The 18,938-nt window shown below is 35.7% G+C and overlaps 1 protein-coding gene across 2 annotated transcripts in view; it reads left to right on the forward strand.

The window, feature by feature from the left end:
• The first annotated feature begins 348 nt into the window (after positions 1 to 348).
• LOC150104335 (protein adenylyltransferase SelO, mitochondrial-like) overlaps positions 349 to 18,938 on the forward strand; it is a 205,194-nt gene continuing 186,604 nt past the window's right edge. For both annotated transcript variants that reach the window (XM_090396300.1, XM_090396299.1), the window contains exons 1-2: positions 349 to 994; positions 9,241 to 9,379. In XM_090396300.1, the coding sequence (XP_090252426.1) occupies positions 504 to 994; positions 9,241 to 9,379 (630 nt within the window). In that variant the 5' untranslated portion in view covers positions 349 to 503. The remainder of the gene's footprint in view (positions 995 to 9,240; positions 9,380 to 18,938) is intronic.

The following is an 18,938-nucleotide window of genomic DNA, read 5'->3' on the forward strand; positions in this document are numbered from 1 at the left end:
TATACTTGCAGACAACTCCAAATGCCTGTTCTAATGACTCAAAAACTTCTGCGAATTCTTTCTTCCTATCATCCCATAGAAGGTTTTTCTAAGGAAGAACCTTCTGTGGGATCATAAGAACAAATATATTTCATTGTCGATTTCCCCATCTTGGAGTTTACCCACATAACTCTACTTGAAACTGCCTTCTGATCTGGAAGTTTATGTTTGGTATTGAATGCTGCCGCTGCTCCTTCCTTTTCTTGATCATTATTTTATTTTATCATATTTTTGTTTTCTTTCAAAAAAAAAAAATCAGCAGTGTATCACGAATTCCGCTAGGTGGGATAGTAAAGTATGTGGGTGTCTGCACTAAATGTTCAAAATAAGTGACGAAATCTATTAAATGTTAACTTGTGTTCAGTAATATGGTGTATAGTTTACGATTTAGTCTGTGCGTACGCATCCATTCGTATAGGTTACCGATAAGACTATGAATAAAAATAGATTTTGTTGAAAAATTCATGTTAAGTAACTTTTTACAGAAATTTATTAGAAATAAATGTGCTATTTGTTTCCGTAGTACTGGAAAACTTTTCTTGTATTCAAAATCAAGAAATTGTTTTCACATCTTTGTTTTGAGTTCAACACTGCATGGAGAAGCCTGCACGAGTAACAAGATTTCAGCTATGGCAACGCTTGAAACTTTGAAATTTGATAATTTAGCTTTACAGAGATTACCACTAGATTCCATCCAAGAAAATTATACTAGGACTGTATCAGGAGCATGTTTTTCCAGAGTTGTACCAACACCAGTGGAGCGACCCGTGCTCGTTGCTTTTTCGAACGCTGCACTGGATTTGATAGATTTGAATAAGAATGAAGCAGAAAGGGACGATTTTATAGAATATTTTTCAGGAAATAAACATTTACCAGGATCTGAAATTGCAGCGCATTGTTACTGTGGACATCAATTTGGATATTTTGCAGGACAACTTGGAGATGGGGCAGCAATGTAAGTCGTATCTTTTGGCAGATTGGTAACTGGTAATCATGCGTTGAGAAATTAGTTGCAGGAAAAAAGTATAATCCCTTTGCATGACTAATCACACAATCATTCATGTTTTTATTATTTTATGTAGGCACCTTCAGAGATTATGGGACGCATTGAAGGAGAGCTATGGAAAGTGTAATTCCTTGATACCTATCAATCTCTCCTTAAAGCATTCCCTAGTTATGCATTTGCAATGTCCACTGGCAGGATATTCACTCACTGTATGCCATGAAAAGAACCTGGAACTCATATTCTTCCTGACCACACCTTTACTCCGTGTTCAGGGATGATCTCAGAATTCTTCTGTCATAAGCTGCAAAATTTACCCAATATCTATACTGTAGGAAAACCTTTTATAAAATAACTTGTATGTTTATCATATCTGCTCTCTATCTATGTTTCAACCTTTGAAGACACACTTCTTCAGTCTGCATTCAAATACAAAGCCTCACAAGGCATGAATGCAGTCCTTGACCTGTTCTACTGTTTCCTCATCACTACAGAACCAACCCAGGTGGCTACAGTAGTCTAGATATGGACTTTTCAAGTGCTTGTAAAATGAGAGAATAATTTCCTCATCATTACAAGTTAATGTTTTTAACCTTGTAGTTATTTGATGTGATGTCTTAACCACACTTGGTAGTATGGTCACTAAACTTGAACTCACTGGCCACATTTACCTTCAAGTTTCTACCTGTATTGATACCACTTTGCAGCAAATTCCCATTAATATAATACTCATTCTGCAATGTCTTAACTCAAAATGCATATTGTTGCACTTAGCAACATTAAATTGACACACATAAATATTTGCCTAGAATAAATCTCAAGTCAGCCTGCAAGGATTCTGTATTTAAAAATGCCTGTTTTCTCCTAACCCAACTTAGCATTGTCTACATATAATTTAATCTTTCCCTTCTTCCTCCTAGTGTCATTGAAAACAGGAGTGATCCAGTCACAGAACCCAACATTGAGGTACCTTGGTGGTCATCACCTGCATTCTCTTAGTTATAGCACTTCCATACATCACTCTTCGATACATGTCAGATAACAACACTCCATCCAGTGCATGTGAAAACCTGTTTTGCACACCTATCCCTCTGAATTTGTATAATAACTTCCTGTGTGGATTTCTGTCAAATGCTTTTACAAAACTAAAAGAATCACCTCACAGTCTCCATGTTGGCTGCTATTCATCTGTAATCAAAAGCAACACTCCCCTTCTCTTCTAATTCTGCCTCTGTTCCCTGAATACCAAATACCCATTCCATTCATTTCCCTTATCCAACTCTATTGTAAAATGTAAGTACATTAGTAAAACAAAGCCATTCTATCTTCTATAAAAGTTCAAGGTGTTATGTACCCACTTGTGGATTTGATTCCTTACTATCTTCTCTAATACCTCAATAATTATTCCAAAATACAGGGACTATGATTAGATGCATTAATTCTAGCTCCTTCGTTATATAGTGGAATTATCTTGCTCTCCTTCCACCCATTAGGAATTGTGTTGAACCCAAACAAGTTTAGTGGCATTGTTAATTCTTCAATGCACTCCTTGGACATGCATGCTGATATCTCATTCAAACTCATTGCTATATTGTCATCGTGATCTTGCAATATTTTTAACACCTATACATCTTCCACTTCTGTCATTTCATTTGAATCATGTCAGTTTGCTGACATGGATCCAGAGCTATTTCCAGTATGTTCGACACTTTCCTACCAACTATATTTGTTATGATCATTCTTCCTTTTACTCACATGTAGCAAAAGAAATTCCTAAATTCCTCAGATTTCCTTTGACCTGTTCAGCTAGCTTCTTTTTATAATCTAACTTCATTTTCCTCTCCACTGTCGTCACTTGTCTGACATTCTCTTTGTGCTTCTTATGTGACTGATAATCATATTTCCCATGATAAAGGTTTCATAACATTTCTTTTTATCTGAATTATTCTTTAGAGCTTTAGTCATTCATTTCAACTCCCCCCCCCTTCAACCTTCAATTCTCCTGACTCAGAGAATATAGTCAGTTATAGCCTCTTTCTCCCATATACTGCTAATTCCTCTAGTTTCGCATGTTATGAGACAGCTACAAGCTGCTTGTGCAGTTGGTCATGACTACCTACTTCATAGTTCCACATATCTTAGTGAATACTCTTACACTTCACAGCACAAAACTTTGTGATCACCTTCACCAATTGGAGGCAAAACAGTTGCTTTGTTATTATCCATTCTGATATTCTAGAAACATAAGTCCCTTCCATAATGTGCAGCCTAAAGAAGTTGTCCCTAATAGTTCTATTAACTCACATTCCTTTCTCTTATTTGCTTGCTCTTCCCACCTGTCTCTGTCCTGAGAATTAAAATCATCATAATGATAGCCCTTTCTGTATCTGCAAACTTAATTTACCTGTCTAAGTCCTCTTCACTTGACCCTAGCCTATAGCAGAGCCATTTAATTACTCACACCTCACAGTTTCCATCTTGCTTTAGTTGGCTGCTATTCATCTATAATCAAAAGCAATACTCCCCTTTCCTTCTAAATTTTCCCTTAATGCCTTGTACCCATTCCATTCTATCCCATTGAGGATATCTTCTTCTTTCAACCAGGTCTTGTTAATGCGAATAACTTTTCGTTCATTTTCATTTATTAATTTCATAAATTAATGCTGATTTCTTGTCCCTTTCTTCCATCACCTTGCACAAAAGAGGACTTTATATACTGCACAGAAAGAGCAGTTGATTGTGCAAGATACTGGAGGCATGTCTGACCATATTTGTTCTATATAAGTTATGTATAGTTTCCTTTTTTTTCATATTTAATTATTATTCCCTGTATAATTCACCTACCAAATTTAAGCTGTTCTCATTTGAAATGTATCCTAATTTGTTGTAAATAATGTTGCACCACTTACTTACTACTCTACCACTTCTGTTTGGATACGAAATAAATAAAAATGCTGAGAATTCCTCCCATTTATTCCTGATGCTTCTGGTATTAATAACATGCACAGTAACCAACCACCAGTCTGATAAGAATTCAAACAACTTCTAAAACCTGACCCATTATCACACATCTTAATAGCGACACTCAGCACTCATTAATCTTCCTTCCTTTCACAGAATTCCTAACTCACTCATGGAGCTGAACCATTAACCTAAGTATGTCCTTCGAGATCATCTCTGATATCATCTACATATAACAAACGAAACTTTTTATTCCATAAGAATTCTCTGTTTATTATATCCAATATAGGGAGCTTTTTTTTATACAAGTGGCTTAGGCTTAAAAGTACTTCACTTGCATAAAGTTCTGTTTGCTTATACCTCAGTCAAGGATTGAAACAAGAATATAATTTGTCTAGTATACTATACTAACAGATAACGTTTTGCCGATAGTTCAGCAATATTCTTCTATTGCTGAAATATTATATCATTATATCATGCACTGCTACCACATGTAAGTTCCTATTATTTAATATTTGCCTCAAACCATGTGTTAGTAGGCTGTTACGACGAAGTGTGGCTCGATATTTGTAATATTTTTTCAATATTTTGTTATTATTTCCATATTATGTTATTATTGTTGTCATCATCATTATTATTATTATTATTGGTTGGCTGTCTTTCTTGATTACTCAGGTCCTTTGATTCCTAATTTGATTATTCCTGCATCTCTCAGAATATACTGATATTGGTAACTTTAAATTATTCCTAATCCCATCACTTGATCATTTTGGCCTAGTTGGTCAAGTGGATTGCACCCCTTCTCTCTCCAACCAGAAGGTTGTTGTTTAAATGTCATTTTAGACATGAATGTTTGTGAATGTCTTCAGATTGTAGATTCCATTTGCCCAGAATCACAGTCTTGTTTATTGGTGACCAGCAATGGCTTAAAAAATGTTCCATATCAGGTTTACAGAGTAGAATTATGTAACCCTTAACCCATTTACAGTATTAACGTGGTAAAGGCTTACCACATTTCATTGTTGAAACCTTTAGGAGTTTTTCATCCTACAAAATAGGCAAACTAGCCAGAACACACATGCTGTTAACAGACATAATGTGCTAACCTTATTGTCCAAGTTGTATTCTTAACAGATAGATATATATATATTATTATTATTATTTCATGACACCTTGAGGGAGGACATCTACCCTACAACTCTCCATCTCCACCACTCCATCCACCAACTACACTGAACCTCTACTATTATCATCTAGATCAATGCCATCTACTGTCCACCACCACCAGTAGTATTTTTTTGTGTGTAAATTGTGTGTGTGTTCTGAAGGGCCAATTTGTCTGTATGTAGGATGAAAAACCTGAGTTTCCAGGAGAAAAAATGCTGCCACCTCCATATGAGATCAGCTAACTCACCTTCAACTGAAAAAGCCCATATAAAGATTCCTCCCATCATGACGAGAATTGACCTTATACTTTTTCAATTGAAGGGCACAACGTACCGTCATTCTTCCAATTGCACTACAGAGGCACTTTATATGTGCATACATATGTGCATTCTTTATGATGTGTGTATTGTCATGCATTATAGGAATGGTTATTACCCAATAAGTTTTGACCTTTTTTGAGGTCTCATCAGTGGGAGGAAGACCACGGAGATAATGAAAGCTAATTCAGTGGCAGAAATCATGATTTGTTGGATAAATATGAAAAATGGGGTATCATCATGTTATTCAAATACTTCAGATGAGAGGCAATGGTAGCAAATGTGTTCTCTTGGTTTGTAGAGTAAATTATATTTTTCATATAATTTTTATCCCATAAGTTATTAACATACTAACTAGTTAAGTTACTAATTACTAGTTAATAAGTTGCTAACTTATTAACTAGTTAAATAATAATATATTATATTATTTATACGGCTATTTTAGCCTGTTTTCATTTAGGAGTGTCCCTTATTTTAAATACAATTGGCTTTTTACTCAAGAATTTTTAGGCATTATAAGTGTATTTTAGGGGTAAATATATGCAGACAGAAGAAGAAATATTGCACATACCTTGTTTGGATGTTTTTTATTATTATTATTATTATTTCGGGCGACTCCAGGAGTCCTTAGACTCATCGAGGGAGGCCCTAAACATCATGTCCACACAGCTATGCGATTACATTCTCACAGTATCTATCATACCTTGCCTTGAACTCGTTCACCGTCATAGCACCCACAACAGACTCTGGCAGCTTATTCCACTCATTTACCACTCTAAAAGAAAAGAACCCAGCTCTAACACCCCTGCTAACCACACTCTTGCCCAGCTTCCATAGGTGTCCCCTAGTTCTCCCACCAGCAGTCCTGATCTCAAAAATATCCTCTGAATTAATCCTATAGAATCCTTTTAGCAATTTGAATGTCTCAATCATATCTCCCCTCCTCCGCCTATCAACTAGTTTCTGCAACCCACAAATCTTCAACCTGTTCTCATATGGTTCATTCCATAGACCTGTTATCATCTTAGTCACTCGCCTCTGGATCCTCTCCACCTCCTCCCCATCAAGAAGGAACCGAGGTGACCAAATCTGGGCACAGTAGTCGAGATGAGGTCTTATCAAGGCTCGGTACAGAGGTACAATAACTTGCTTGTCTCTGCTCGTCAAGTATTTTTCAACAACCAAGCGAGTTGATGAGCTGATTTAGCTACTTTTGCAGTGTGCCCCCTAAACTTCATCTCCCTATCCACCAACACTCCCAAGTCCCTGGCTTCATCAATCTCTTGGAGTACAGTTCCACCAATGTGGTATACTGCTGCTAATCTTTTCACCCCAAAATGCATAACCTTACATTTTGTCACATTAAATTGACATCCATTCTCCTTAGTCCAGAACTCCAATCTATCCAAGTCTTCCTGCAAGACTTTGACATCTTCTGCATTTACTATTGCACTACCCAACTTTGCATCATCAGCGAACAAATGAATTGTTCCACTTAGATCCTTCCCTATATCGTTAATGAACAGATTAAACAGCAGTGGTCCAAGAACAGAACCCTGTGGCACACCACTAGTCACAGGCCGTCTTTTGGACTCTACTCCTGAATAAACTACTCTTTGATATCTCTCCATCAACCAACCACCTATCCACCTCACCAACCCTATATCCATTCCCATATGTTGTAGTTTACAGATTAGTATTCCATGTGGTATCCTGTCAAACACCTTTGCCAGGTCCAGCAGTATCACTGTAAACCCATTTCCCTTATCCAGTTCAGCCATCACCTTGTTATAAAACTTGAGCAAGTTACTGCAGCATGATCTACCCTTCACAAAGCCATGCTGTCCCCTGTACAGTATCTCATTTTCATCAATCCATTCCTGTATTTTTCCCTTGACTACTTTCTCTAAGACCTTGACAACGACTCCTGATATGCTGATCGGTCGGTAATTTGCAACCGTAGTCTTGGATCCTCCTTTATGCAGTGAAACTATTTTCCCCTCTTTCCACACCTTCGGGACTAAGCCAGACCAGACATGTTTAGGATGTCTTTGTTCTCCATACCTCTGCTGTTAAAGGGGGGTAGGAAATGTGTGTGGGGGTGTTTGAGGCAAGTGGATGATTAAATTAGAAAACCAGTTTTTTTAAAAAAAATAATATATATATATATATATTTATTTATTTATTATATTTAAGGGCACTTCTTTGGGAAAAGGAAGGGATTTATGGGAAACAGGACTGGGTGAGAGCGTTATCAGGGTGCGAGCCGTTTCGATCGTGTTATCGTCATCAGAACATTTCGGGATAACTGTAGGACTATGTCATGTTAGTTTGGTGTATCTGCCTTAGAAGGACTTTTGTTTTCACTTATTGGTCAGAGTAGTGACCTAATAGCACACGGACTAAAAGCTAGTATTCACCACGAACCAAAAATTAGCAACTCTCCTAAAACTTATTAAATCTCTCACACACAAAGAAATGTTAGAACACCACAATGTAGTCTACAAATTTCCTTGCCAAAAAGACTGTGATATCACCTACACAGGTTCTACCATCAGGTCTTTATGGGCTAGACTACAAGAACGCTTCCGTGACTGTAACATCCCGATTCCAGAGCATTTAAACGCAAAAAACGCAACATCAAAAAAAAAAAAAATACAGAGTACAGGGAAGACAGAAATAGCAGTTCGTGCCCTTAAACAGAAACATTCCCACAAATTGACAAGGCCATAATACTAGACAAACAAAACAACGAAACAATGCTTAGAATATCGGAAACAATAGCCATAAAATGTGACGAAAACTCGATCAACGTCCACCGATCCTACCTAATTTCCAAGTGTTGGAAACTCCACAACATAAAAATTAGGTCACGACTTTGACCAATAAGCGAAAACAAAAGTCCTTCTAAGGCAGATACATCAAGCCGACATGACATAGCCCTATACTTATCCTGAAATGTTCCGATGAATATAACATGATCGAAACAGCTCGCACCCCGTTAACGCTCTCCCCCAGCCCTGTTTCCCATAAATCCCTTCCTTTTACCCTTCCTCCCTCCCTCCCCCACTTTAACGGCCTAGCAGCAGAAGTATGGAGAACGAAGGCATCCTAACATCCAAACAAGGTATGTGTAAAATTTCTTCCTCTATTAGTCTGTATATATTTACCTCTAAAATACACTTATAATGCCCAAAAAATTCTTGAGTAAAAAGCCAATTGTATTTAAAATAAGGGACACTCCTAAATGAAAACAGGCTAAAATAGTCATATAAATAATAATAGTTTTTTAAGAGGAGTAACATGGGTATTTCCCCATAAATAATACCTAATAATATATTATTTATTCTGTTCCTTAGGATATACTTTTCCTTACTACAGAGCAAGGAATAGAAGCAAAACTTAATATTTTACTAAAGATGCTATAGATTTACAACCTTTGGTGGGTGGGTTGAACATATAAAAATGACACAAAACTCATTGTAAGAAATATATCATTATCTAATACTGTTCATCATTACTTGCCTTAAACTCGCCACTCTTTAAGTAAAAAAACTACTTTTCACTTCCTTGCTCACACTTTTCTTTTAGAAATTTTGGGGATGGTTTTTCATCCTCCCCATATTTTTTGTAATTCAGCTTAGTAATCTTTCAGCAACTATTTTAACTTCGTAGCAAGTTTTGTTTGCAGTCCTTTCATTAATTGCAAGCTTTAAAACAAATTGGAAATTAACATTCCCAACTTTTGTTTAGGTATTTAGGAGAAGTAATAAACAAAAAGCAAGAGAGATGGGAAATTCAGTTAAAGGGTGCAGGATTAACACCATATTCAAGACAAGGAGATGGACGCAAAGTACTTCGTTCCAGTATTCGTGAATTCCTTTGCAGTGAAGTAGGGACATTATTTTTTGTGTTAATAAATTGTCATCATTTAGTTCTTATATTTCATTATTAAGTCATCACTAATTTTATAAAAAACTACTTTCTTAAATAGAGGTAAAAATGGACTGAAGAAAGTTGTAGTTTTTTCCAATCAGAAATTAAACTTGCCAAAAAATTATATTCTTCTTTAACTACCCAACCAGCCATGACATATATACATGTCAAAGTTACCATGGATGAAGTGCATATTAAAATTGCAATACCACTGATATTGTAAAACTCAATGTAGCTTAAAAATACCAAAGCTCTTTGCATCGATTTTTACAGAGGTCAAGTCTCATGAGAACTGTTACAAAAATAACCTTGTTTGTCTCTATGTAATTTTTGCTAAATATATAATGTAAATAACCTTCTTATGGAAGTTTATTGTATTTATCGTTTTAACTAAAGTTTCTAGAATGTCAAAAACAAAGGCAATGCTTTGCCATCGAAACTTTGTATAATAGTAAGAGCACAAGAAAGTTGTTTACGATTAAGTGTGATTAAGAAAGATTTAAGATTATGTGTAAGAGCACAAGAAAGTTGTTTACGATTAAGCGTGTGAGAAAGTTGTTTGTATGCTCTGCGCATGAACACCTTCAAAGCTAGTAGCAAAGAGGTCTGCTAGTTTCAGAGAAGTTTCTGCTGCCCAACAAGACAAAGAAAAAAAGAGCTCACGGGGGAGAAAAAAGATCAAGGAGAACTGCCGATTTCTTCGGGGTTTACAACCCTTGGTGCAAGGTCCCGAGAAGGCAAAAATAAAAGAGGACTGAGCCGAACATCGTGGGTAGTTTCTGGCAGAGAACCAGAGGCAGTTGCTGACAGAAGGTGAAGCGAGGTCCAGTTGCTGACAGAGGGGAGGCGAGATCCAGCTGCCGAGAGAGCAGAGGCGATGTCCAGTTACCAAAGCAGGAGAGGCGAAGCGCTGTTACCGAATATAGGCAGTCAGCAGAGAATCAGAAGCATACTGACCCAGAGAAAACTTTACAGCAAACCCCACGCCAGTGGAAAAAAATTGGGAAGTCAACCAAACCAAAAGCCGCAGAACAATCTTCAAGCCTGTATGCTGAAACTTCTTGCCTGAGCTTTTGATTACCAGGAAAATTGCAGTCTAAGAACCACTAATACTCTGACAAAATGCCCACTGAAGCAAGGCCTGAGATGAAAGAAGAACCATAGAGACTTTGATGGAGGACCTTTGGAAGGTGTCTTGACAAAGAGCCTCCGTAAGTGTGTTCCAACCTTTAATGTACATTCTTTTTGTAATCTAGAAGATATGTCATAGATGAACTGATAAGAAATAGTAATGAGAAATATCTATAAGCGAGTCCTCTGGTTTGTTGTTAACTGGAATATTAATTGTAAGATAACTTGCCATAGCTAGTTGATCTCTTTATGACTAAATTAGTCTCGGCAATTGATTTTTTTTTTAGCAAAGAAGTAACAGAGTAATTACATTATATAGTCATTTAATATTATTATTATTATATTACACCTCCAGGAAGTCCAAAGACTCATTGAGGGAGGGCACCTACTCTACAACTCTCCACCACTCAATCCACTAACTACTACTACTTTCATCATCTACACCAACGGCATCTACCACTGCCACTAGTATTTTCACAAACAAGCACAAACATCCATGCCCACCGTGGGATTCGAACCCGCAGCCTTTTGACTGAAGAGCGGATGTGCTAACCACTTGGCCAACCAGGCTGGCATATATTGAAAAGGGAAAGTTTGTTTCTTTATACCAAAAGGATAGGTAGAGAGAGAAGAGTAACCTTCGTATTGCTTATTTAATGTACTTTATTTTAAATGTAAATAAATGTGTTTTAATTATATGTCTATGGAGTGCCGCCTGATTGTTTATTTTAGTGCACTGTTCCTAAAAAAAAATATCGGACTTGTGGGCGGGAAACCAAGTGAGATAGCCGAAGCATATAGTTAAGTGCAAATAGACCACGACTGTTCGTGTAAAGTTTTACTGAAGGAATTTGTGTTAGAGAGAGAGAGAGAGAAATCATCCGGCCGTATTACTGAGTTTTATGCCAATTAAAAGATATTAGTGCCACAGTCTCAATAAAAATAAATTTTCTAGTATCCATAGGCATAAGACTCGTAGTGCGAAAGGTAGATAAACATAGTACGCAATAGTATAAGCAAGAAAGGTTATGAGAGAGAAAGCACACACTGCAATTTAGAATAACGGTATTTCAAAGGCGCAGTAACCAAGCAGGCATATAAATAGCAAGTAATAGCATCACAGTTTACAATATTACATTGAAATGTATAATGGATACGAAGTGTATGAGGAGTGATGTATTTTATCAATATTGACATCAGTGTGGTTAATCCTTTATCCAAGTATAAGCAAACAAAGTTTGTGCATGACATATCTTCATTACTAGGCTACTTGTATATACATTCTGATGACTTCACATCAGTTGCCCTAGTAACCCATAATGCAAAGCACAGTTTCTTTCAGAAATGTGTATTGCTATGCATTATGTGAAGGTGATCACCAGACCATTTTTGACATTTACTGAGGTTCTGATGAAGTGCAAGGATACCTCTCCAAACACCCTGAATAATTTCCAAGATCATTCTAATGCCCAACTAGTGACCCTGAAGGGTCACTACTAAACTTATCACTCTTGACCTGAATCTTTGCAGGACAGAAAAGTCAGTGGTGGCTCTACTCAGTTACAAGCAAAAACCTGCTGCTCAGCAGAACTGCTCAACTCTCCACCATCAGTGAGTGCCAGACCCAGAAGAGATACCAAGGTTGAATTAATGCAAAAGTCATATATTTCTCATGTACAAGTAGTGAAAAGGTGTATGTATCACCTTATTATTAAAATATTCTGGATCAGAAATAACCATAGAAGTTTTTTTCAGTTAGAAATTAATTTAAACTTGCTAAGAAATTATTTTCTAATTTGTAACTAGGTGAAAAAAACTTCTATAACTATCTCTGATCCAGAGTATTTTAACACATTCACATTAGGACAATCAGGACTTTCTCTGCCACCCTAACCATTTGATGGGGTAATGAAAACACTGCCTCGTGACAATTTTGTGCTTGCGTATCAGAAGATGCAACACATTCTTATTATTATTATACAGGTTCCATGGAGTCAGAAGACTCACTGTGGGAGATCCATCATTCACACAATACCTATCATACTTCTCCTTAAACTCATTCAATGACAAAGCATCCGCAACCACCTCTTTGTAACCCATTCCACTCATTCTTCGCTCTCCAAGCAAAAAACCTAGTCCTAACACCCTTGCTAACCACACTCATACAACTTCCACTGGTGACCCCTTGTTATCTACCTTTTTGCCATGTGCTGAAAAATATAGTCTTCATTGTCAATCCTATGAAACCCCTTAAATACTTCTATTATATCCTGTTTTTTGTTCTGAACCTCCAGGGAGGCCAAGGACTCATCGAGAGAGGGTACCTGCTATACACATCCGTCTCCACCATTCAATCACCAACTGACCGCAACTACACCAACGTCATCTACCGCCGACCACACTGTCTGGTATTTCCACAGACAATCGCAAACATCCATGCCCACAGAGGTATTCTAACCCACAGCCTTTTGGCTGGAGAGCGGATACACTACCCACTCATCCAACCAGGCCAGCAATTATTGTAGTCTTATATGGTTATCTTTGCAATCTACCCTCTAAACTTTAACTCCTTATCGACATTCACACCTAAGTTTCTGGGCCTCATCAGTTTCCTGCAGTTCAGTTCCATCAGTATAGTACACAGCTTCTGATCTCTTCACAAAGTGCATCACTTTATGCTTTGCCATATTAAACTGGCATCCATTTACCTTTGCCCATACTGTTAGTCTGTCTTTCTTCCTCCAGGATCTGTGCATTACCTTCATTTATCATTGCTCTTCCCAGTTTAGCATCATCAGTAAACAACTGAATATTTTCTATATCATTGATATACAAATTAAACAACAAAGGACCAAGTATTGAGTCCTTTGGTACACCACTAGTTAATTGCCTTCTCCTGGACTCAGCTGCTCCATTAAGCACTCTGTGATATCTGTCCATCAGCCACCCTATAATCCAAATCACCTGATTCATATTCATCCCTATTTGCTCCAATTTATGCAATGGAATTCTATGTGGAATCTTATCAAATGCTTTTGCAGAGTGTAGCAATATCACTGAGTATATCCTAAAATAAACACTAATATGTTTGTTTGAAATTATGAATAATTAACATTTATGGTATTATACATGTACCCTATAAGATGTCTATATTACGTGTGTCCTCAAAGATGCTGAGTGAGCAAATTACATGTGATCTTATAAACTAGACATAATGATGGCATAATTAAAAGAAAAAACTTGTGAGGAGAGTGAAAGAGATATTATTTGCAAAATATAAATAATTAACCAAATAATGAACAGTGGCTATATATTTTGGTGGCTCAGTAAATAACTAGAGGGAGTTGTTAATCCAGTGATCAGGTGATTCATCTAGGCATGGCAGGAATTCATGTGGGTTGATGGAGCAGCAAACCATGTAAAATTTGTGTGCTTCTTGTTATGTATATTAGTTTGTTTTATTCATATTTTGCTTGGTTTTTGAAGAATTTTTTTCTCTTCACTGATGATCACTATACACTTTTTGCAGAAAAAAAGAAAAACACTCAACAGGCATACAGTCAGGAATACATATCCATACTTGAAGTAGAAAAAAACCATCAAAGGCTTGAAATGTGGAAAGGCAGCAGGAGCAGATGATATTCGACCAGAAATGCTGAAGTATAGTGGTATGAAAGTCTTACAGTGGCTGCACTGCATAGTTCAGAAAGCCTGGACAGAGGGACGAATTCCCGATGATTGGAGTAGAGCTCTAATAGTACCCATATATAAAAAGGGAAATAAAACTGAATGTGAGAATTACAGAGATATTTCCCTATTGAGTGTTCCTGGCAAGATCTATGCAAATATACTTGAGAAATGGTTGAGAAGAATTGTGGAAGGAAAGCTGGGTGAAGAACAAGCTGTATTCAGGACAAATAGAGGCTATCAAGATCAGATCTTCACTTTACCCCAAATAGTTGAGAAAGCATGAGAATATAACAAAGATCTGTATTTAAGTTTTGTCAATCTGGAAAAGGCATATGGCAAGGTGCCAAGAGAGAATGTATTCAATACACTACAGTTCTGTGGTGTCAATGGGGCATTATATCAAGCAATACTTAGTCTTTATTTGAGTTGTAAGTCAGCAGTTACAATTGAAGGAAGCACAGGAAGATGGTTTAATGTTAAATCTGGTGTGAGACAAGAAGGTAAATTATTCCCTGTGTTATTCATTATCTATATGGATCACATCATGAAGGAAAGTGGTATTAAACATGATATCAAAATTGGAGATGTTAATGTCAACTCTTTGCTTTATGCAGATAATGATGTACTTCTAAATAAAACTGTTACGAGGAAAATTGTAGATAGGAAGTTAGTAATGATGTAAATTTTTCATGTAGTGCAATCAATCCTGTACACCCCTTGAGGGTGCATGTCAGGAATTTGATGGCCACTGCAGAAGCAAGAAAAACTTATTGTATCACTGAATGCAGCTCAGAAATATTTACAGTCTGTGTGGTATATTTAGCAGCAGTTAGTTTAATTAGAGATAACAGAAGTATTCTTCTATAATGAAAACCACATTCTCTCCCACTAACACTTTGCTACATGCACAGCAGAAGCAGTTTTATTGTAGTGCCAAACACAGTATCCAACTAAACTCATTTGTCCTAACATCCTCTTTCAAATTTTTAGTGTTGCAGAAAATACACGTAACAACTGTTTATAATGTAGTCACTGGGTACAGAAAGCACAAAAGTTGTAAAACAAATTTTCTAAAACAAAAAAAAAAAAGATGCATATGTCTGTATATATAATAATTTGAAATCAGTTCAAATTGCATTTCAGATTTTTAATATCATTAAGACATTTTACAGAATTTTGTAAATAAAATTCTACTGAAAAAGTTGCAACTAACATGCTGTATCAGCATTTATGAAAATGTGAAGGCTGAAGTAGAAGTGATATACATATGCCATAGCTTAATATGCCATATTAAATCTTGTCGCAGATTCCACGTGCAAACGCTGTTAATAATAAGGTTATATACCATTTTTATTACTTGTATATGAGAAATATGTGGTTTCTGCATTATATATCTTGGTATATCTTCTAGGCCTGGCTCCCACTGATCAGACCTCAATAAAAGTCAGAACTAGTCGGGGTAGTGACCCTTTTCATAATGCATAGCAATATACACTTTTGAAAGGAAGTGTGCATTGCATTATGGAATGCCAAGGCAATTGGCAATGTGAAATCTATATATAAGTAGCCTAGTCCTGAAGATATGTCATATGCAAATATGCTTTGCCTACACTTGGACAAAGGATTAAACGAATATCATTACTTGGCAAGTTTAATTTAATTAACTGAAGAAAATTTCTGTTTACTGTCTCTAGCAGTGTTTTTTAAACATTTTAAGACTTCAGAATCCTATATAAAAATATTTCTGGTTTGCAGAACCCTTATGTGACATTTTTATAAGAAATTATCAGAAAGGAATTATAACAATAAACCATTTCCCGCAAAATATTTCAATCAAGAAAACTTGCTACATAATATGCAAATAATAAATTAACATATCCGTTCTAGAAATAAGTCATTTTAATGAAAGTTAGTATTTTCCCTATGCGCTGAAGTTTTTTACATAAACTACATCTGATATAAGTTTCAGTGTCTACACCTTGGGGAAATCCCTACTGGTTTTCATGGAACAAACCACAGCGCTTCGCAGAACACAGTTTAAGAAGAAACACTGGTCCATAGTATATTTAGTTTTTGCAAATGAACTATTGTAATTTCCTTGGCATATTGTCAGTAAGTCAGGTCATAATCATCACATGCCTTATGGGAGGAATACATCATAGGCAGAGTTAAGTGTAATCCAAGATCAAAGGCAGAACTATATGAAACACTGAACTGTTCATAGGGAGTTTGGTGAAATTAATAATTTTTGCATGCATTAATTTATCATTATTGTTAATAAAACAGATTCAGAAATTATTAATTACACCATAGCTGTTACTCCCTCAGAACAATTCAGTGTTTCGTTAATTTTGCCTTTGATCTTGGATTGGTCTTAACTCTGCCTATGATGTGCTCCTCCCATAAAGTATGTGATGATTTAACCTGACTTACTGATATGCCAAGGAAATGACTTAGTTCATTTCCTTGGCATATCAGTAAGTAGTTCATTTGCAACAACCAGATATACTATAGATGAATTTCTTTAACTATGTTCTGTGCAGCCTTATGGTTCAGTCCATGAACAATGGGGTTCAACATAATTGTATTACTGGAGTAGAGTGATTTCAAGTAGAATATACATTTGTCATTACTAATATGAAGTTCCAACATAAAGATGTATGAAGAGAAAACAAAAGAAATAAGTATGGTCAGGGGAGTAATCACTGTTTATTTTTGAGCATAATAAAAATTAATACTAGCTTGAAAAGAAAAAGCATATAAGAAAATTTTAAGAATAATCAGTCACACAGCTTTGAGGTTGAACTGTAGACTCAAATGTAGAAATATTCAAGAAAATATGAAAGAATATGAAAACAAACTAAACTTTGGAGATTTGCTAGCATACCCTAAAGAAAATACTGATTTAGGCTGAGAGACATGTAGGTAAGTTGTCTGCAAGGATAGAAACATCAGAACTTCATGCTGGATTCAGAGAGGTTGAAGAGGCAGTCATGGAAAAGAAGAAAGCATACTTAAGGTCCTGCAAATAAATCATATTCACTAAATGAATCCAGAGAAAAAAAGTGAAACAATGTGTAAAATTAGCTAAACAGAAGTGATAAGACTGGTCTTCTTCTTCTTCCTAACATGGAATATAGGCCATATGGCCTTCCGGTCTCATGCCATCTCTTTCTTGGTCTTCCAATTCTTCTTTTTCCACTTATTTTGTATCTGTATAATATTTTTGGTAGTCTGCTGTTGTCCATTCGATTTAAATGTTCTAGCCATTTTTGTTTATACTGTCTTATGTAGTAATTAATTGGTTTGATTTTTAGGGATTGTAAGATTTCTTCATTTGTTTTGTGGTCCCACTTGGTATATCCAGCTGTTTTTCTGGGGAACTTCATTTCTGCTGTTTGAATTCGTTTTTCATCTTTCCTTTTCATGGTCCATGTTTCGCTTCCGTATAGTAGAGTTGGTTTTGACAAGACATTATATAGTCTGATTCTAGTGTGTTTTTGTACCAGGGATGGCTTAAATATACTGTTTATTATGCCATTTACTTTGACAAAGTTTGATATTTTAGTGTCTATGTCTTTTTCTTCTTCGTATGATAGATCACATCCCAAGTATCTGAAAGTGTTTACTTGTTCTAGTATTTTATTATCTATCACTATTTTACTTCTTATTGGATTTTCTCCTTTGAATGCCATTATTTTTGTTTTTTCTTTGGATATTGTCATATTATATTGCTTTGAGATATCATTTAATGATTTTAATGATCTTTGTAAGTCATCTTCTGATGTAGCTAATACTATTTGATCATCTGCAAATAGTAGTGTATCTATCTTCATTTGCGGGGTTATTTGTATACCAAATGGGTTATGCTGTTTCCAGATTGTTAATATTTCATTTATATATATATATTGATATCCTTGTCGTACTCCTCTTGATATATCTTTCCATTCTGAGGTGTGTTCTAATTTAACTGCTATTTTATTTCCTGTATATATTTCTTGAATAGATTGTAAAAGTTGGTTTGGTATGTTTAAATTGGTTAATATTTTAAACAATTTTTGTCGACTAATTTTGTCAAAAGCTTTTTCATAATCAATAAACGCCACATGTGTTTCTTTTTGAAATTCTCTTCTCTTTTCTATTAATAATTTTAAAGTAAAAATTGGATCTATGCAGGATCGGCCTTTTCGGAAGCCATTTTGTTCTTCTAGTAATTTGTTTTCTACAGTGCTGCTTAGTTTCTCTTTTAATATTCCTGCATATATTTTATATCCTGTATTCAGCAGGCTAATTCCCCTATAATTATTGCAATTGTCTTTATTTCCTTTTTTATAGATTGGGATGACCAGTGCTTTTTTCCAAGAGTTAGGGGTTTTTCCGGATAAGACTGGTAAGAATATATAATGTGAATATTGAGAAAGTGACAAAATATCCTGAGGCTGTTGAAAAAGCTTAGAAACAGAAGAAAGAATAGCATAAAAATAATCAGTGATATCATCAAAGTTGATATAAAAGCTGAAGATAGACATATTCTAAATGTCTGAAGTAGTTACTTTGAAAGAATAATAAATGAAACAATATATGACCAAACACTGATAGAAAATATTTCTTAGGAATGCAGTCAGGAGTACATAGCAGTACTCTTGAAGAAGAAAGAGTTATCAAAAATCTGAAAGGTGTAAATGTAGCTGTAA

The sequence above is a fragment of the Typopeltis vanoorti genome, chromosome 8, assembly GCF_054136105.1.
Source record: "Typopeltis vanoorti isolate ZY-2024b chromosome 8, IOZ_Tvanoo_1.0, whole genome shotgun sequence".
NCBI lineage: Eukaryota > Metazoa > Arthropoda > Arachnida > Uropygi > Thelyphonidae > Typopeltis > Typopeltis vanoorti.